The 22893-nt window shown below is 37.0% G+C and overlaps 1 protein-coding gene and 1 long non-coding RNA gene across 3 annotated transcripts in view; one reads left to right on the forward strand and one right to left on the reverse strand.

Annotated features, from left to right (window-relative positions):
• Positions 1–11993, forward strand: part of LOC138715134 (microtubule-associated protein futsch-like) — a 256913-nt gene extending 244920 nt beyond the window's left edge. For both annotated transcript variants that reach the window (XM_069847673.1, XM_069847674.1), the window contains 3 exons: positions 2842–3039; positions 4782–9360; positions 10622–11993. In XM_069847673.1, the coding sequence (XP_069703774.1) occupies positions 2842–3039; positions 4782–9360; positions 10622–10721 (4877 nt within the window). In that variant the 3' untranslated portion in view covers positions 10722–11993. The remainder of the gene's footprint in view (positions 1–2841; positions 3040–4781; positions 9361–10621) is intronic.
• LOC138715135 (uncharacterized) overlaps positions 1–22358 on the reverse strand; it is a 307964-nt gene extending 285606 nt beyond the window's left edge. Inside the window, exons 1-2 of the long non-coding RNA XR_011336164.1 lie at positions 21898–22358; positions 21623–21700 (exon numbers count right to left, since the gene is read on the reverse strand). This is a non-coding gene — a long non-coding RNA (uncharacterized lncRNA). The remainder of the gene's footprint in view (positions 1–21622; positions 21701–21897) is intronic.
• Between the last annotated feature and the right edge of the window lie 535 nt (positions 22359–22893).

The raw sequence follows: 22893 nt of genomic DNA on the forward strand, positions 1-22893 counted from the left end.
AAGAGTAAAAATCAAAATCGTACAAATAGTAGGCCTACTACAAAACAGTGTTAATATTCAGAGAAAAAAAAAATTTTTCTGAGAAAAGTATTCGTTTGGGTACCTATAACAGGGTATTAATATTTTTTGTTGCACTCTATCCAAAGAATAATCTGCACTTTTATTACTTCTAATCTCTATATAACATCTAGAATATAAAATTAATACTGTGTGAAAAGCATATCAGTATCTATTATATCTAAAAACTTCCGAGTTCTCAAAAATTATGTTTGACAAAGATGAAGTTGACAAGTATCAGCACATCTGCACCAATGTATTTGTGTATAAGCCTATGCCTTACGGTATTGATTATTATGTGAGGTTGTATCATGAAACCTCCGTGATTGATACACATACGTGAATAGAAATTTTTACATTCCATTTCGAAGCTATTTAAAAAATGCTTCTAGTTTTGCCAGAAATTTGTCACTCTCAAAACACACTCTAAAATCAAAATTAGGAGGAAGGTAAAAATCCAAGTACCGGTAGAGAAAAGACGAAGCAAATTAACTAACCACCATTTCACAACATTTTCAAGTACACAGTTACTTACATTTACTTAAAATAAACACACAGAAAGAAAACTTCAATTTTAATATAAGAATACGAACCACAATAACTTACAATATCCAACTTAAAAAAATAACCTATAAAAAATACCTATTAGGCCTAACCCTTAAGCAGTCGCATGGAGTGTTGCCAACACCTCAGTCACATATTATACGGAGCTGTTTACCACATATTGAGTAAGCCTGTACTTACAGTACCTTTCTTAGAATTGGTAAGACAACAATAACCGAAAACATGTTTGAAATCGGAATTTGCATACTTGAGATAATAACGGTTAAGTGGTGTGGGATGACGAAGTGTTGCAACAATGCTCTTATTGTAAACAGTGATACCTATTGACTAAACTGACCATATCTGTGTAACAATAATAATGGGTGTTAAGTAGTGACTGTGCATACGGGCTATTCCATATGAAATCTAATACTCTAATTTTTTCTCTATTTATACAAGGTGCTGAGGAGAGTGCATTTTCAAAAATATACTATCGAAAGTCAAACGGTTTTCGTATTGTTGAGCGACAAATTTAGCATATTTTATAAAAACAAGCCTCTTTCAGCGCTCAGAACTCTGTAACCATTTACTGCAGAACATTGAACAGGAGCTCATTTTGAAGCTGACATTTGGTAGGTTATGTTAAGAAGTAATCCTTATTTTTATTGTACACAGAGAGACAGATAATCTGATTTTACTTACTTTTAGGCTTTTTGCCAATTTTTAAAAATGTAAAAAAATATTGAGAAAAAATCTTGAATTATTAAGAGGGATTCGGCATTGTTTGCTTAGTGGTATGGCAATAAGTTTCGAGGGTATTAAATAGATTATTTTCACATGCCTGGACTTGAACGGCGCAGTACCGCATGCACTGGCCGAGAGCTGAAGATAAACGAGCATTGGGCGTCATTTTACTCCTGTGTTTATAAAAACTTGTGATAAAGCTAGCCCAGCTATGCGCTACTAGACGAAACATCACGTGTTTGCCTCCTAGCCTTGCTTGCCTCGGCTAGCTCCCGTCTCACAGTCAGCTGGTTAGTTCACACGCGTACTATTTATTTTCTTTATGTGGTATTTTCAATACTTCCTTATCAACATACCATCAGTAAAAATATGTGTTTATTTGTACTTTCAATGCGGAATCTAACTATATATTTTTAAAATCTTTTTTTTTTGGTGGCAAAGATGTCTTAATGAGGAAAAATCTAAATTTCTCCATTTCCATAAAAAGTAAGAAAATCTGTTTATATGTCAATATAAACTTTAATTTCTCAGCATCAAAATAAACCATGATCTTGATCATTGGGTGAAAGGGTTTCGGAGCTACAACAGTTTAAAGTTGCTAATTTTATAAAAATACGATAAATTTAAATATTTTTAATTTAAACACTATGAAGTTCTGATGCCTCAAACTTTGCACAAAGCACTGTATCACAGTTCTCTACGTACAAAAAATGGTTCATTGTATTTCGAAATTGTAAGGTCAATTTTCTCTATATTTCGGTCGATTTGAGATGGAATAGCTCATGCAGAAAAATCGAGAAAGTGGTCTGCAAAGGAAGATAGAAAGTAAATTATGATTAGGAGTGATTAGACGTTCGAATATTACATGTGAACCAATATTGAAATATTGCCATTACTGTATTAATTATAACATTGTGATAGGTATTAAAGTACTTCATATAGTTGTATAAATAGAAAAGAGCGATATTTTAATTGTTTTATTGTTGCCTTACCAATTCTAAGAAAGGTACTGTAAGTACAAGCTTACTCCATATGTAGTTAACAGCTCCGTATAATATGTGACTGGGGTGTTGACAACACTCCATGCGACTGCTTAAGAATTAGGCATACCGGTAATAGGTATTATTTATAGGTTATTTTCTTTTAAGTTGGATGTTGTAAGTTGTTGTGGTATTTGTAAATAAATAACATATTTTAATTGTTCACTAAAAACATAGCCCATAATGGAGTATCAGCAACATCCCACACGACTCTTATTAATGTTACAGAGTTAGGAGTAACTGTTTAAGGGCAATCGATGAGTAGAAACATCTCATAGCTGCCTGTGATTATATATTAAAAAAAAAAACTAAGGGTTTAAAATAAACTAAAATATTGAGTAAGTTATCATTATTTTATATACAGTAACGGAAATTGTTAAGAAAAAGTATTTTAAACTTTACAATCTGGTTACTGTATAGTATTGATTAAAGTAAGAATTTTTATTATGATTTACAGGTAGTTGCTTGATTAACGGCCAAACATATTTGAACAACTCTGCCATTCCACCAGCAACTCCTTGCCAGCTGAGCTGTCGCTGTGTCAGCAGCATAGTGCATTGTGTTTTGGTGAACTGCTCACCACCGCCTGCCCACCTCAGTAATTGTATGCCTGCTTACCATGGCGGTGACTCCTGCTGCCCTACCTACACGTGTGGTAAGTACAAATTAATTGTTTCAACTTTCAGTTAAATTTTAGTTCAGATATCAGACTGCTTTCAAACCTAACATTCTTATATTAAAAATACTGTATTTACCTCAGGAAGGAGAACTTACTATTTCAATAACTAGGCCCATATGTTAACTACAATCTAGATTATTAACTTGTATGCAGTATTTTAACGCAGGTGAAAGATTATACGAGTAAGTCTCATGCAGCATGTCTGACTATGAAACGAGCATGCCCGAGTTCAAATTCTGGTTAGGACAAGTTATCTGGTTGGGGATTTTTCCGAGGTGTTTCCCTCAACAATTTGAAGCAGAATTACTGAGTAACTTCCGGCATTGGACCTCTGACTCATTTCATCTTCAATAATTTCAACTTCATCTATCATTTTCAATAGTTTCAAGTCGACCAGGAGATCCAGCAGATATGGTACCATGATTCATCTACAGGTGTCATCTGTCTGGGGAAGCTGCATATGATCCCAGGGAGTCAAAGGGGCTTCCACAGCAGACCAAGACAGATCAGGGATCTGGTAGCTATGTGTAGCTCCCTCAGACAGATGGCGCCATAGTGGATTGCGGGATCTGCGGTGCTGCGATCTTCAGGTCAACATAGGCTGCAGCAGCACTTATTACGTGATTTGCTAACATATGCCATCGATCTGAGGAAGCTCCAGACAACAGGGAGACCTAGACCGTAGCTGAATCGATAAGATAGCATCAAGCAGTCATTCACACATTTAAGGAATATGGTCTTAAGGAAATCAACAATAATCATCCCACAGTAAGGAGGTTAGCACAATAAGCCTCAGGCTGCAGTGCAAGCCTTCAGGCTCACCTCAGAAAAGAGGAAGGGGGGACATCCCGCACCATAGCATTCTGGTCTAAGGCATCATGTCTGGACTTGCGTGATTGAATGAGCACAGGTTAAAGTTTTCAATGGCAAGGAATAATCTCACGAAATTTCGGTCAGTGTATGGGGCCAGTGTCTACCTAACATCATGATGAATTTGAGGGGTTACGATAAATGGCGAAATCCAGTTTAAAAAGCCAGCTATAAATGCTAGGGAGGATCGTACTGATCATACATTATCCCCATTCTGGTTGGATGATAGTTTACCTCTGCTGAGGAGTGTGGACGTGAGACCAGTTGTCAGCTGATCGACCTTGGGCCTTCATGAGCTTTTATGCTACAATTGACTTAAAAGAATTATAAATAATGACAAAGTGGAACTGAATTTATTGATAGGTACCAATGATGTGATTAATGCTTTTAAAACATGGTACCATATCACTTGAGAGAACTATTTTCGCACAAAACATTTCTTATAGAAGTTGCCTGTATGTAGACTTAATATATAAGCAAAATTATACACTGTGCAGTGTAACCACAACAGTAATATACACTGTTGAACTTTTTGTGTTACAGTGTACTGTACATAGTAAATAGAAATGTTGTTATAACAGAGTATTCTTTGCCAATAGATTGAAATATTTAAGATATCACATTTCTCCAACATTTTAGAGTATTTTTACAGAATTACTATAATACATTAAATTCTTTATAAACAGTTCATCATAATATGCTGCTATATAAAAATTACTTACACAAAATTATTTGTTAGCCTACTTCATTTTCAAAATTACCCTTAACATTCAATTGTCTTCCTTTCTAACAGACATCAATATATAATGTTCTTGCAAAATTTTCCAATCTTATTAATCTTTTTACAGATGAAGACAAAAAGGGAACACCAGAATCTGACAGCCAGATGGCAGGAACAGAAGAGCCCAGTATGACACAAACTCCACATGATACTCATAGAACAACAATTCCCGTGGAACAAGTACAAGAAAAAATTCCACAAGTAACAGAACCATCACCAGCACAATTACCTGGGGAATCAACACAAGTACAAACAGATGAAGGATCGGGCCAAGAACCTGAGCAAATTCCACATTTTACAGATTTCCCTATACTGTCAGAGGACAAACCGGAATCTGATGATGAAAATAAAATAGAATCTGAATATGTACCAACACTGCCAGATTCAGAGAAAGATGAAAGTAAAGCACCTACTGACTCAGATGAACATAAACCGGCAAGTATTCCTGGTGAATCAGACATTGCTGTACCAGAGGAAATTAACACCAAAGCACCAGAACAACCAGTAGCTGAAACTACTGCAGCACCTGTTGTTAAACCCGAACAAACACCTACAGAGTCAATAGGAGATGTCACTCAAACTGTAACAGATACACAACATGTAGAATCTGATACATCTGTACAGTTCCCAGAAGAATCTGGACAGGACAGTTCAAAGGCACCTGAACATGTTACTGTATCATCAGAAACAAGTCATACCAAAATACCTGAAGTGACGCCAGAATCTGAGAGAGATCACACTGAAGAAACACCAGAACATAATACAATAGAATCTGGTACTGATTATACAAGTATACCAGAACAAATATCAGAACATATTCCCACAGACAAACAACAAGACCACAGTGAATCTCCTGAACATAAACCTGTCGATACTGATTTCAATAAAATTGATGAACACCATACAGAAATACCAGAACTGAAGCCAGAACATGTTTCTATTGAATCCGATGCATTACATACTGAATCTCCAGATGTCACCCATTCAGAGAAACCCGGACATATTCCTGTAACACAGTTGCCAGAACAAACTGAAATACCAGAACAAAAACCAGACCATGCTCCCATCGATTCCAGTATAGACCAAACAAAAGACAATGAAAGTAAACCGACACATGATGTTCAAGATTCCGAGATACATAACACAGGAGCTCCGGAACATATTCCAGAACACTTAACAGAACATGTTTCTGGAGAACCAGCAGTGTCACAGACAGAATTACCCCAACATGTTCCTGAAACTGTTCACTCAGAAATTCCTGAACATGATAAAGAACAAGTTCCAGGAGAACCATCAGTGGCCCAGACAGAAGTACCCCAACGCGTATCTGAACATGAGACGGAAAAGGTTCCTGGAGAACAAGAAGTTACACATACGGAAATACCACAACATGTTCCTGAAACTGGTCACTCTGAAACTCCTCAACACATGACAGAACAGGCTCCAGGAGAACCAGCAGTATCACAGACAGAAGTACCCCAACATGTTCCTGAAACTGATCACTCTGAAACTCCTCAACATATGACAGAACAGGCTCCAGAAGAACCAGCAGTGTCACAGACAGAAATACCCGAACAAGTTCCTGAAATTAGCCACTCAGAAACTCCTGAACACATGACAGAACAGGCTCCAGGAGAACCAGAAGTATTACAAACGGAAATACCTCAACATGTTCCTGAAACTGGTCACTCAGAAACTCCAGAACATGCTTCAGAAGAATCAACAGTAACACAGACAGATATGCCCCAACATGTTTCTGAAACAGGTCACTCAGAAACTCCAGAACATGCTCCAGAAGAACCAACATTAACACAGACAGATATACCCCAACATGTTCCTGAAACTAGTCATCCAGAAACTGCAGAACACGTAACTGAGGAGGTTCCTGGAGAACCAGTAGTATCACAGACAGAAATACCTGAACATGTTCCTGAAAATGTTCACTCGGAAACTTCTGAACAAGTAACAGAACAGGGTTCTGGAGAACCAGTAATAGGACAGACAGATTTGCCACAACATATTCCTGAAACTGGTCACTCGGAAACTCCGGAAAATGTAACACAAATTCCTAGAGAACCAGAAATTGCACAGACGGAACTCCCACATGTTCCTGAAACTGATCATTCCAAAACTCCTGAACACATAACAGAACATGCTCCAGGAGAACCAGTAATAACACAGACAGAAGTATCCCAACATATTCCTGAAACTGGTCACTCAGGAACCTCTGAACACGTAACAGAACAGACTCCAGGAGAACCAGCAATATCACAGACAGAAGTACCCCAATATGTTCCTGAAACTGGTCATTCAGAAACTCCAGAACATGTTCCAGTTGAACCAACAGTAACACAGACAGATATACCCCAACATGTTCCTGAAACTGGTCACTCAGAAACTCCTGAACGCGTAACAGAACAGGCTCCAGAAGAACCAGCAGTGTCACAGACAGAAATACCCCAACATGTTCCTGAAACTGGTCACTCAGAAACTCCTGAACGCGTAACAGAACAGGCTCCAGAAGAACCAGCAGTGTCACAGACAGAAATACCCCAACATGTTCCTGAAACTGGTCACTCGGAAACTTCTGAACACATGACAGAACAGGCTCCAGAAGAACCAGCAGTGTCACAGGCAGAAGTGCCCCAAAATGTACCTGAAAGTGGTCACTCAGAAACTCCTGAACATGATACAGAACGGGTTCCTGGAGAACCAGCAGTATCACAGACAGAAGTACCCCAACATGTTCCTGAAACTGGTCACTCAGAAACTTCCGAACATGATACAGACCAGGTTCCTGAAGAACCACAAGTGTCGCAGACAGAAGTACCCCAACATGCTCCTGAGACCAGTCACTCAGAAACTCCCGAACATGTAACAGAGCAGCCCCCAGGAGAACCAGCAGTAGCACAGACAGAATTACCCCAACACATTCCTGAAATTGGTCACTCAGAAACTCCCGGACATGTAACAGAGCAGTCTACAGGAGAACCAGCAGTAGCACAGACAGAATTACCCCAACATGTTCCTGAAACAGGACACTCGAAAACTCCCGAACATGTAACAGAGCAGTCTCCAGAAGAACCAGCAGTAGCACAGACAGAAGTACCCCAATCTGTTCCTGAAATTGGTCACTCAGAAACTCCAGAACATGTTCCAGAAGAACCAACAATAACCCAGACAGATATACCCCATCATGTTCCTGAAACTGGTCACTCAGAAACTTCTGATGTGGTAACAGAACAGACTCCAGGAGAACCAGCAGTATCACAGACAGAAGTGTCACATGTTCCTGAAACTAGTTACTCGGAAGCTCCTGAACATATACCAGAACATGTTCCAGAACAACCGGCAGTATCACAAACAGAAGTACCCGAACATATTCCTGAAACTGGTCACTCGGAAAGTCCTGAAACCATAACAGAACAGGCTCCAGGAGAACCAGTAGTATCACAAACAGAAATACCCCATGTTCCTGAAACTGGTCACTCAGAAACTCCAGAACATGAAGGACCAGAATTTACACAGACGGAAGCACCACATATTCCTGAAGCTGGTCACTCAGAAATTCCTGAACATCCTGCAGAATCAGAAGTTTTACAGACAGATAGACCACATCATGTTACTGAAAGTGATCACTTAGGGGAACTTGTTCCAGTAACACCAGAAGCAGAGCATACAGAACAAGTTCAACCCATTCCTGGAACACCTGAACATATAACAGAACATGTTCCGGAGAAACCAGAAGTTGGTCAGACAGAAACAACTGAAAGTAGCCACCCAGAAACACCAGAACATACAGAAACAGGATCACACATATCTGAAGATGATGGACAAAAGCCTGAAGAAATTCCTTTGAAACCAGAAGAGGAAGTAGTATTTACTTCCACACATTTACCAGTCGATATAGCACATGATGTAGCTTCTATGGTAACTCCCACTCAGAGTTCCCAAGCACCTGATAGAAATGATACCATTCATGAAACGACAAAATCACCATTAAGCATTGTCACTGATCATATAACCACAAACTTAATTAGTTCATCAATTACAACTGAGAGTTACCCAGATGGGATAACAGGAGGATTTCACTTCACTACGGCACAAATAATTCCTTCAGAAAAAACAACAGAGAGTCATCAGATTTCAACTGAAGAGCCATATGAACACATTCCTGGTGAAGAAAATCTTCCCTCTGGAGGTGGCGCTTATCTCCCACCATCATCTGGTAGTTCAGATTATGATGAGGATGATGAGCAGGCAGCTTTCGGACCTGGTACCTGTCGCTATGGCGGAAAAGTTTATGTGTCAGCACAGCAAATTCCAAGAGATGATCCTTGTGATTTCTGCTTCTGCTTCCGTAGTGACATAATCTGTCTCCAACAGAGCTGTCCGCCACCAATTCCAGGATGCCATGAAGAACCTATTCAAGGTTTCTGTTGTCCTCGTTATGAATGCCCAGTGGCCAGAGCTACTTCAGTCAATGTGACAACTACAACGACTACTACTACGACAACAGTGCCTCCTCACTTCCTTTCACATGCTTACAAGGGAGCTGCATCAAGGTCAGGATGTCAGATACAAGGACAGTCCTACAGAGTGGGTGAAGTAGTTCGCTCAGCATCAGGACCTTGCTTAAGTTGCAGGTAGATATAAATTCTACACACTTTGCTAATATGTAAATTAGATTTTATTTGTAAACATGAAATAGAGAAATCTCATTCAAAATTTTTATTTTTGATCTGTTCAGAGATTTAATATTAAATTAATTGTTATAAAAGTTTGAAAAAAATAGTTATGTAATATACACTACTACCTCAGTCCATATGTAACATATAATAACATACGTCCATATAGACATAATAGTGCTACATGTGTCCATAGTCAGATGCGAGTCACACCTACACGTGAAAGTGTCTGGAACAGACCAAACATTGCATTTCCATTTGAAACTTATAAGGAGATTGCATCGGGTGGATAAGACGTCTATGTATACTAAAGGCTAAACATTTGTCCTTTTCAATAACAGGAATTAAGTACTTAAATATTAACAATTTAACAGATGTGGCATATTACAAGTATTTGACAAAATTAAATTATTCATCTTGGTTGGTTAGATCAACTAGATTCATAAATAAATTGAATTGTTACAATATTTTGACTGCACAATACTATAACAAAACCAAAAATTATATATTTTTCACAGTTATTGTATTTAGAAAAAAAATTTTTGGGGTATTCCATGTGTGCTGGAACTGAATGTATCCATGTATCAACGTTCAGCACTTATAGAGGGCCTACAATTTCCATCTTCAGGGTATTTACTCATAAAGAGACTTGGAAGGTCACATATTCTGTTGGAAACATCGTACTTCGTTACTCCATTTGTTTGGAGGTGTAAGATGACTGCTGGGTAGTCATCGAATTTTCCGATACCAGTAAATCATTGTCCCTGCTTTTCTTTTACAATAACAATGACATTAATTTCACTGAGAATACTGTAGATAACATTTAAAATTTTAAAGTTATGTTATTAAAAAAAAACCTGAAATATGGTCCAAATTCTGATTACCAGCATGAGAGAACTCTCAGGGGAAAAGGAACTTTCATGACAGTAACAAAATAATGTAGTAGTTACAAACATCATTATGTAGATTAAATAAAAGAATATAAAAAAAGAAAACATTCTTTTCTATTGATCTGTCAGTCCGATACAAGAACAATTAGTCAAAAGCAAAAATTTTATTTTAATACATTAGTTTGTAATTCATCTCATACTGATGAAGTTTCAAGTTTTAATTACCATTACTTATATTTACTGAAAGTTAATATTTTTCTATATAAATGTGATTTTAAATTTCACTTCAATTATTGCAATTATTTTTCACCATACTTTTTAATTTACAGATGTGGAGGAGATGGCCAAATGAAATGTGATCCTAAAGTATGCAGTCCAGAACCCATGTTAAGAAAAATGATAATGGCAGCAGCTACAAGACGAAGATGAAGGTGAACTGTGGTGAACGAAACTCACATGCTCAACCCTCTCCCTACGAGAAGGAGAGACTCCATTTTTACAGCAACTACGTCGGTTGCATTGCGTATTTTGTGGTAGTGAGAGTGCAAAACCCATCTCCCACATTGTATGGCTTGCCACTCGCAATATATGGACAACTTGAAAGTGAGATTTGAATAGCTGTGTGGCAATGCCGATAAGAGACTATTTTCAAATACTTAAAATGGGTGCCAAAATGACAGGATAAAAGAGGAAGAGAGAATGTGCAAAGCTTTCCACAAACTGTGCCTTTTCTCGAAATCCTCAAGCCTTCTGTCTTCCAGTCTATCATTTTGCTGATGTTTTAGGAGAATTTTTTGCATCAAATGCAAGACGATAACTGACTGAAAACTGCTTGTTTGGGATATTTTGATGGATATAGAAATACTCAACACAAATGCACGATTTGAAGGACGTGTGCAACGTGTAACAAACCATGTGATTCATAGACTGATTTTTCTACAAGCTAAATTAATATGTATCTTAGAGATGTATATGTCTGATGTTTTGTTTATACCTAAAGTATTTCTTCTCTTAAGAGAATACTGGAGGTCACTTACACACCAGTTGCAGATTATGTACATTTCTAACTGAATATTGACTTTGGTCATGGGTTGAAGGAAGAATTATGTATCCTTATATCACGCAAGCTAAACGTGGAGACCACCAAGTAATAGAATATGATGAAATTGTGGATTTGTATATTTTCCTATTATGTGTTTTAACTATAACTTTTTATTTATACTTTGGATACGAGAACCACTGTTGAACTGCAAGTCTGATAGTATTCTATTATTGTCCTTCTGGTCTCAGCTTCGTGAGCGATTTTTTCCTAAGTTGTTTGACAGGTAGAAATACGCAGGATTTGGTTCTGCTTCTTTTTATATATATTTTTTTCTCTAGTAAAGTATATTTCTACCTCTTGAACATTTAGGCTAGGAACATATGTACATTTTGCATTATGTCCAAGTTCATCACTTTGAAGTACTAGTAATTTTAGTATTTATATATAAATATATATACATATGTAATTATGTGACCTTCTGCCAGTGATTTTACACAAAATTGAATTTTTTTCTATCTTTACTAGAATTAATAAAATATCTTCAATTTTGTGTTCAAAATCACAATTTCAGCCACTGATTGTAGGTCGAGGAAGTGCACACGAGAAATGAATCTCCTCCCTCCCTTTTTTTACGAATAAAATTTTATACAGTAAGATAAGAGTACTTATTTACCATATCAATTCCTTACCTTATACTGCAAAAACAAAAGTGTTTTACACATACAAATAGTATAGTCATTACCAAATCTTACGAAAATGCCTTATGCCTATATTTTATTCATACCGTACATTATAAACATCTATATTATAACATTTAAGTTTTAAGTTATAATTTAATTCTTCCTATGCATTTTACAGTATCAGTTACAGTTATAGGCTAGTTATAGTTTTACTATATTTCAACATTATTTCCCCAGAATCTATACGTCCTCTGGAAATAAAAATTTAATATACACTAACTCTAAATAATTAACCAACTTTAATGTTTTCGAAAGTCTAATATCTTTAAGAAAAGTACCTATACGAAAATTTGTGGAGTATTTTTTTAACTAGACAGCATTTACACAAATTGCCATTAGTATGTATGTATGTATGTGCATATATACATATATATAAAGATTCACAGAGAGTTATAGCTATTTGTAATAAAGAAATTACATCATTTAGTAAAATCTCTAACATACCAGTTCAAAAAAAAGTTTCCCCACTTTTCAAACTAATTTTTTTTTTTTATTTAGAGAACTATTTTTTGGAATAAATTATACATTCTACATTAAAGATTTTACTGTATGTTGTTCATATGGGAGAACTATACTTTCATTTAAATAGGTAGTCTACTATTTTAGTTATCATGTAATCACTGCCTATCTGTAAAATGTTATTCAAGTAAGGAAAAACAAGAGCTGACATTGCAAAAGAAACTAAAATATAATGCAATAATTATCAACAAGTATAATAAAATAAAATTCTAAATTATGGTTTATTTAACGATGCTCGCAACTGCAGAGGTTATATCAGCGTCGCCAGTGTGCCAGAATTTTGTCCTGCAGGAGTTCTTTTACATGCCAGTAAATCTACTGACATGAGACTGTCACACTTAAATGTCATCGACCTCAGTCGGGATCGAACCCGCAACCTCGAACATAGAAGGCCAGCACTATACCTACTACATTGCCGAGGGCGACAATAAAATAAATATGTCAGCATTTTTACATACGTAATCAGTGGGATGCATATCCCTTTGAGACAACCCTGTGTACCTCTGAGAATATGCATACCGTAGATTGAATATCACTGGTCTACACTAAAGGCTAAGAACCTTAAGCATGACAAGATAATAGCACAGTCTACTATATACAGTCGCGAAGCTCAATATGTAGTAAAAATGCAAACAGGGGTAGATGCCCACCACTAGGATCGCTACTATCGCCTCATCATTTCAGGTCTCTCTCCTAGCAGCCGACAAAATATGTTACACTTTCGTTGTCGTGTTCTTTTGGAAAAATTAACACCTTCCTTCCATTATTGAAATATTAAATGCATAAAGTTAATTTATTATTTTAATGAAGTATATTAAATTCCACCATAAACTCGAAGATACCTGCAAGAAATAAGTTAATATAATTTTTGTTTGTGCAAAACGAACTGAAATTTACTATATTAGCTTCACTCATTCAAGATTATAGCGATAATTAACTATGAATTGAAACCAATAAATATTAATTTGCATTTCTCTTTACAACAATAATAATGGAAATATGAATTAATGGAGTAACTTACGTGTACCGGTACTTGTAGTATAGGCTTACGTAGTTAACAAAATGGGATGAGGTTAAGCAATAATAATCACACCAGAATTGGAAATAAAACGTGATCAATACATTTTATTGTAACAGACTTTTTCTACGTCTCTAGTTAAAGCAACAAATAAAAATAACAACAAAATTAACAGCTATAATTAAAAACATATCCTTTGAAGAAAAAATTAGGCCTAAGCAATAATAATCCCACCAGAATTGAAAATAAAACGTGATCAGTAAAGTTCATTAAAACAAACTTAATTTTTCTACGTCTTTAGTAAAATAACACACAAAAATAATAACAAAATTAATAGCTACAATTAAAAATATATCCTCTGAAAAAAAAAGTAGACCTAACCTTTATTTCTCTGGAAATTTAGCAGCCTAAGTGACAGAACTTCGACCGGTATCTAATGTCCTTTCGGTTAGACTGAAACATTTCATTGTGAAATTTAAGGATATAATGTATTCTAACAGTCACAAAGAACTTCAAATTAACAGTTTTGTTTCTGCACAGCATTCTTGTGGAAACCCAGGAACCTTTCTGAATCTTTCGGAAATCGAAAAAAGGATAACTCTGGCCTCTTTCTCTTACAGTTGCTACGATTTATAGCACTACAAACGTCTCCTCCTTGTCCCATATTATTATTCCAATTATTATATTTTAGCCATTAACATTTTCATTACAACCAATAACGAACATTTCACAAGCATCAATGTGAAATACGCAACGAGCTAGCACTCGATAGAAATACGACACAGTCCAAAGTCGACCATGGACAGTCCATTGTTTCTAGTTGCTAACCGCTTGGAGCGCTTTATCACGAGATTTGCAAAAAAACACCTCAAGCTTCGCGACTGTATATAGTAGACTGTGATAATAGTAACAGGACCACTGAGCATGGGCACCTGTAAGAGGGTCAAAATAGGTCAGTTCATCCCCACCTTAGCTTTTTCTTTTGCGAAGACAGCACAAAATGTAAATAATATCTCTGATAGAAACGTAATAAATAGACGCAATCTACGAAATACATCCCTCAAAATGGAAATTGCAACACCAAGAAGGAAATGTTTGTTTGTTCTGAATTTTAGGTTATTAATTGAGTAGGCGAAGGTAAGTAAATGATACCAGTTTCAGCGCTATAGGATTGTTAACAAAGCCATCTCACATCATTGGCAGTGGACAAATTACCCTCTTGTTATGCAGCGAACTGTGTAGTTGATTGTGATTGAAGTGAAGTGATCTGATGTCAAACATGCCCAGACAACTGAGAAGAGTGCAGTAGCAACAACTGTTGCAATTTGAGAGGGCTCGAATTTTTGGTCTGTCTGAGAGTGGTTTATCTCTTAGGAATGTCGCTGCTCGTGTTGGTGAAATGCATCTACAGTACGTGTATGGCAACAATGCTCAAATGAAGGGATACATGCAAGTAGACTTGGCACTGAATCACGCAGAATGAAAACAGAGAGAGAGGATCGATGCATCAGATGTCACTGAGGAAACCCCAAGCAACATCAGTTGAAATTCGTGCAACTGTGGCTCTCCATGTTATCAGACAAACACTTAGTAACCTTTTGCGTAAAGCTGGCTTGCAATCCCGTGTTGCTGCAATTTGGGTTTTATCGAGTCGCCAAAATCGAAAAGTAAGGCTGCTGGCCTGGTATCATGAAATATCACACTGAGAGGAAAAAATGGTAAAGAGTCATCTTTAGTAATGAATCTCGATTTCTTCTTGACCACAATGATTGTCACAATCATATACAAAGACGTACTAGGGAGAGAGGACTAGAAGACTTTATTGCTAGAGATACACAGGACCTACACCAGGCATTATGGTCCCAGAAGCTATTGGCTTTAAGTCAATTCTCCATTGGCCTCGGCCAGTATGATCCTAGGTTACGGCATATACACCAAACAGGTCCATTAGCTATACTCTTGAGACAGGAGGACAGGGAGGCTGGCGTTACTCCCAGGTTTTGGTAGTAACGACACAACTCCATGAGACTCCTTGGATAGTGCAACTGCTTCAAAATGACCTTGTCTTAGCTGGGCTAAACAAAATCCCTCCCTAACAATATCTACATTTGTTGATCGATGGAACTATCATAGAGCCAATGGGCTAGTATATATCCATCGATTCATAGAGTCATTCTACCTAAGAGCCAACTGGCTAGTCTCTGATATTGAGACAACTCATCCTGCCTAAGGTTTTTCCGTGGTTTTCCTAAGGCGCTAAGACAAATGTCGGGATGAGCCCTAAAAGAAATGGGTCACGGACCTGCACTCATATCCCCATGAATCCCCCTAATTACTCTAAATTAATTAATAATTACATCTCTCCCCTCTCTTCGTAATTGAGTCACCATAAAGCCAAATGGCTGGTCTCTAAATTGAGACGATTCAACAAGGCTCATGACAACAATCACCTCCTATCTAATAGCCAAATTGGCTAGTCTCTTATATGAGACAACTCATCCTGCCTAAGGTATTCCTGGTTTTCCTAAGGCGTAAGACAAATGTCAGGATGAGCCCTAAAAGAAATAGGCCACGGACCTATATGCCCTTCCCCATATATATTCCCCCTTGTTTTTGTAAACGACGTATCCCCTAGTTCAGAACCTATAAATTGTCTATTAAATGTACGAGGTCACTCAATTAGTCGCAATTTGAAAGGCCAGGGAACCTCTCAAATTGCAGATTTAGATTTCACAGCGCTTCTTCTGACGGCCTTCACATGCCTTGTCATCGAATAACAGATGATAGAGTCTTCACGACTCCACTTGCACTGCGAAATGGCTAAGCCCCTTTCAATGTGCAAGATAACACCTGCCATCCTAACGGCAAACACCAGCCATCTCCTCCTCGCCCCGTCCCGTGATCACTTGATCACATTTCCGTTCCCCTCGCGTATGTGATACCTAAGAGGTTACGTCCATTTTCGGTTTTCCCCTTCAAAATTTTCTAGAGCTCCTTCAGTGGAGCAGCATAACCTGGAGTGAGACTAGTAGCCAACAGGCTTGGAGCTCACATATTTAGTTTCGTACAGCCCCCAACCCCTTGCAAGGACGCGTTTTGCGTACCTTTTAAATTTGTCCTCCCAATTCTCCTCTCTTTTTCGATTTCGATTTTTCGATTTCTTTATTCAAGGCAAACTGAATGTTCGACAGTATGTTAACAAGATAATCAATCCAGTGGTTGTTCCTCTCATGAATAAACACTGAAAATGGTATGTTTCAGCATGAAAATGCCTGTCCTCACACTGCAGTCTTCACTGTGGACTCTGTCAAACACATCACAACATTTCTATGGCCTGCCAAGTCTCCGGACTTGAGTCAGATCGAACATTTGTGGGACATGGTGTGTCTAAGAGTGTTAAATTCTCCACAGTCACCCCTTACTATTGCACAACTGATCCCCGAAGTTCAACAAGCATGGAATGACATTCCTCAGGAAGAAATACAGATTCTTATTGGCTCAATGCCTCGAAGAATTCAAAACTGTATTGCAGTTCGTGAAGGTCACATCCTCTACTGAATTTTGTAATAAAGTGAGCACAGAGAATCTGAATTTGTTATCACTGCATCACTGTCGAACACTCTTTCTATCCTTTAGTTTCAGTTTTATAATCTGTTCATGGTGTTGCAATTTCAATTTTGAGTAGTGTATCATCAAAGATCTTCAGTATGTAGTGACTAATGTTCCTGAAACACATTTCGTAACATTTTGAACACCATTACACGTTTTAATTTATTATAATGATATTAATTCATTCATAGCATTCTGCCTAAGGGTAGATCTTTCACTGCAAACCCAGCATTCTCCAGTCTTTCCTATTTTCTGCCTTCTTCTTTGTCTCCTCATATGATCCATATCCTATATCTTAATGTCGTCTATCATCTGATATCTTCTTCTTCCCTGAGCTCTTCTTCTGCCCCGAACTCTTCTCCTGTTCACCATTCCTTCCAGTGCATTCTTCAAAAGGCAGTTTCTTCTCAACCAGTGACCCAGCCAATTCCTTTTCCTCTTTTTGATCAGTTTCAGCATCATTCTTTCTTCAACCACTCTTTCCAACACAGCTTCGTTTCTTATTCTGTCTGTCCATTTCACAAGCACCATCCTTCTCCATATGCATTTCAAATGCTACTAGTCGCTTCTCCTCACTTTGTTGTAATGTCCATGTTTCTGCCCCATACAAAGTTACATTCCACACAATGCACTTCACTAATCCCCATTTCAGTTTGGTTGATAGGCTTTCCTCTCTACTCACACTCTTTACCATCCGTGAAGGGGAAGATGCTACTGTCCATCTTACTAACGTTCGACTAATTGACTTTGAACATAGTGAAAATTCTTATTATTGAAAATATTTACCGGTAATCTATATTTCGAAAATCTATAGTAAGCGTTTATATTTCATTTTATTGTTGTTTATATCAATTGGCACGTTAAAAAGCTACTGACTGCAGAAGATAAATGTTTTCTTCACCGCTAGTTGCTACTCTACAGCATACACAATGGGACAATCTGCACTGTGTCACTCCCCCCTGACTTCATAATACAAACTGACATTCCTTAATTTCATTAATTATTAGTTGAAAATATTGTAAAAACAACACTAAAATATACTGAAATATGTAATTGTCACTGTACTTTATATCCACTTATGTACTTTATTTAATATTTTATTTTCTTGTGTGTACAACTTGGGGGGTGCAGGTATAAGAGGTAACAGCTACCGGTCTGTTACTGATGAACTCACAGCAAGTAGAAGGGGAAAGAAATGCCTTCGCATCCTCTCAACTTGTATGAAATGTCGTTTAGTCTCGATATATAGTATTACAATATCTTGCTTCTGTATTGCAAATTTATTCTAGTCTATATTAAGCATTTTTGCTACTTTAAAAACGTCTTATTTATCACTACTGCTTAGATTCACATTAGCATCCATTACCACTGAACCTGAAGTCTGAACACGTCATGTTGTAACTCTAGTTTATAAAATTATTTAAATCTTTGATCACAATATTATTTTAAAATTAAAGAATTAAATTTCTAATTGCGGTTTATTGAATGTTGTGTGAATAGGAGAGGGAGTTTTCTGTGAAGCTGTAGGCAGATTGTGTTCTACTAGTTTGCCTGCAAACTTTCTTAGAAATTTTACAAGTCTCGAGGACTGGGTTGGATTTCTATGTAAGTGTCATTTAGAAACTGGACTTCCACAAAAGTAGAAAAAAGACAGGTACATACACGTAGCAAGAAATATAAAATGAAATGATGTGCTATGAAAGACAACGAATAGTTAGACAAATGGGTGAGCTCCATTTCCTTTATCCCACTGAATAGAATTTTCTTGTAACATTGAAGAGACAAAGAAGATTAATAAGCTGAACACCATTATTAAACCTGAAGGCTATTACAGTATCTTCAACAACAATGACACTATAATCAAATTAGCTCGGACTGTCCAGTTTATGACTGGAAAACGAATATACAAACTGTTTCAAAGCACCAAGTGCTGGTGGCATTTCAAAACTAAAATTCTGTGAGAATCAAGATAAAAAAAAAATAAAAAATGAAGTTGTGATAAGTGGTGAACAAAACTACAGAAGTGTTGTAAATTTGTACAAAGGAATTTTGAAAGGGGGGGGGGGAACAATCATGAAGTTATGGATAAATATTTATTTTGGAAAATATATTTCTTCAAAAAATGATATGCGAAATAATCCAGTTATTAGAGTCATGTACCGGTAATAAATTATGTGGATGATAAGAGACAAGGGTATGTTATTGCTCGCACCCTTGCAGCCAAACATTTTTGCACGCATCTCGGGTTTCATCTTTGTCGCAGCAACACATGGGAGAGATAATGTTATAAATATGTATATATGACCTATACTGATCAGCGAGAACTAATCATGGTAACGATAGTAACTGCTGCAGTCTCAACTGATGTTACAGGTCCTGTGGTCTCTCACTCCTCAATCGTTAATAACTGATAAAAAAAATGCTAGTTCAGAGCTTAAAGTTTGTGACAATAATGAGAGGTCGATTGTTGAAAGCTACGAAAACTGAGAAGAAACTGGAATGACAGGTATGCGGAAAAACCATATTATTTCTCAGTGGAGCAACAGTCCACGCGCGGCCACTGGAAAGTTAAATAAATTAGTATTGTTTGTTATATTACATGGAGTCAATAAAATTAATAGCTATTTGGTATAAAATGTGAATTATTTATGAAAAGTAATATAATGTTAGTATCAAAACCCAACATAAATTTTACTGTTAGTTCCAAAATCTGACATGTACAATAGTTATCTCCAAACCACGACACATCCAAATTTAATAATCCAATAACTTTTACAATAATACATACTTTTAGTTCAGACATGTAATTTAATCCTAGATTTAGTGTTAATAACAATTACATAAATCTCCTGTACGTTTCAACAATGGAAACATTGCAAATAATTTTCGGGCTTTTTCTAGAAACCACTTAGACATCAAGTATCGAGTTTTGGAACTATACATCTATACAGGTAGAACAGGTGTATAATTCGTAACACGTCATCACAGCAAAATGAAGGAGAAATACAATGTGGTCCAGGGAATATAGTTCAAGCCGATGAAGGGCGTAACATTAACTTGTGTCATTTTTGCACGAAACACTTGTCACTAATATATTCCTTCACCAAACCCTATCTAACCTTAACACTAACAGCGTGTCTATTTACACTAATATATCTCCTCATCAATCCGAACCTAACCATGTCACAAACAGTGGCGCCATCTCTTAGTAATATTAAAAACGGCGGAGGGAGGGGGGGGGAACAAATTTCTGCTGGCAACGAAGCCACAGATAAACGTCATGCCCATATGTTGCCGACATCGTGTATTCAGTTGCAATTGGCTCTTATCGTAACGACATGGTTGAAAGTTGTACAGGTACCTAACTCTCCACTTTAACGATAAAGGTTATTTACGGGAATTTTTGAGTTCGGTAAATCTTCAGGAGTCTACATTAGGGGATACCCAGGCACTCCCGCCATCCTCCATGGTTCCGTCTATGCCTATGTAGAACCGCATTTTCCTTCATAAACTGCAATACGACCCCAGATTTCACATAATAGATTGATCAGTCTTATGGGCTTTGAAGGCAACAACTATGCTGCCATCTAGCGACTGCAGAAGTCACGTTATAACTCTCATTTGAAATGCATGGAGCAACTATACTTTCATCTAGCGGTCGTTATCAATAAACAGTGGCGATTCAGATGGTTGTTCTTTTTCACATATTACCGTTTTTAACATGGGGATGTTATACGTAGGCTATATGTGATTAGGGATACAACTTATCAAACGTTGCCAACACTACTCCTACGTCTTCCGCCAGAGACCGCTATAATGTCTAATACAATTCGTCTCTCCCAGCTAATCACATTTTAAATAGATACTACTTCTACTTCATTACTAAATTAATTCTTCTATAAAAGAAAATGTTGTGATTTAGGGCAGGTTAGGTGGGCCCCACATACTCCTACAGTCAGGATCTCTCTGCTGACAATCCAGGTCACCACCTCCTATGCTCGGAAATTCGCTTCCTTAATTTCGGTGACGGTAATCGAAATGTAATCCCGAGACATTATGTAAACAGATTAATCATAGTGAGCTACATAAACTATTTACTAAATTTATTTGTCGTGTAGGGGTAAAGATCCGTATTCATAATCTTTAAAATTTGTCGCAATACTCAACTAATGCGGTCTAGACGAACCCAACACACAAATAGTCTTGTAAGTAAATGATCTGATCAAAGATGATAAAGAACAGAAAACATACACTCGTAACTATTAAACGGCATTTAATACAGCTAAGTCAATACGATGCTTATAGGCTATTATCACCATTCGTTCCTAGGTATATATTGAAAGAATTTTAACAGCGATTCTCACTGAGTTTAAAGCAACTCGGAAAAAATATCACCACTTACCATAGTGCGAAGTCCTCGAGTTCAGCCATAGTCCGAAAACGGGTCTGAGAAGAAAGACGACTCTATGCGGAGCGTATACTGCAGGGGAAGAAAAAGATGACGAATTTTAAAGCTAATATTGTCATTTGATCTTGAAGCACTTCACAATCCACTATGTACCCTATTAAAATATTTCACAAATTTAGCATGCTGCAATGGTTTAAAAAAACAAATTATTTTAATTCGAATTAAAAAGAAACTAGTATGTTACAGAAAGATGTTCCAAGGATACTTACTAATTTCAATACGATTTCTCAGTGCAGTTCAATTCTAAGATTCCTGTTCAGTTGTTCTTAAGTTAGTTTTCAGACATCAAAACATCGTCAGATCACGTTACTTCTCTTGATTTATCTTTTACCACCATAACAACTTGGTTTACTTCGAGATTATATTGAGACAAAATATATCAGTTCTCTCTCACACGTTTATGCAATTGCCATTTCAATGCCCTAACACAAGCAAGACAGTATATCTTATTTTGAAAACAATAGCCTATTTCACTCAACATAATTATGTTCCACAATTTTGAAGTCCCTCACACGGATTTAAAACTTCCTCCTTTACTGGATGAATGACTGGCTGACTAATTTATCTCACTCCAAAATAGTTACAATTAAATACAGATTTTCCAGCAAATATACTGCACAATTTTAAGGTATTATATACCAGTCAAACGAATTTAAAGCTTTTTATTTGGTAAGATGGCTGACCAACTTTCATTATAAAATTTGCACCGGAAAATCGAAGGTGTGTTCCTTCACGAAAAAATTGCGGGCAGTGTTTAGTTGGTAAGTGATCAATCAAATAATTGTAATGGGATCGAGAGATTCGATTAGCGTGACGTCAGAATTAAATTTCAAGCAGACTATTAATACCCCCATCTTATGAGTCAACAGATCAACTATGAATAAATGTCCCACAGCAGTGGCTCACTAGTGAAGTGAGCCGGAGAGTTTATGGACAGGGGCGGAACTACAGGGGCTGGACCATAACGTCTTTGGGCTGGACTGGCAAATGTCCAGGGGCACACCCGTTATTGCCATTATTGTCATGCGATCGGTACTCAGTTAATGAGATCTCAAAAGTGACATCAATCAGTGAACTTAGCCTCTCTTCTTAAAGTGAAAAGTCACTTAATTTCATCCAGTTTTTCGGAAGTTTGTACAGTTTTGATGATGTTTCTGACTATTTTTATTTTTTTTATTTTATTGGGTCATTTTACGAAGCTATAT

The sequence above is a fragment of the Periplaneta americana genome, chromosome 15 (assembly GCF_040183065.1).
Source record: "Periplaneta americana isolate PAMFEO1 chromosome 15, P.americana_PAMFEO1_priV1, whole genome shotgun sequence".
In the NCBI taxonomy this organism is placed as follows: domain Eukaryota; kingdom Metazoa; phylum Arthropoda; class Insecta; order Blattodea; family Blattidae; genus Periplaneta; species Periplaneta americana.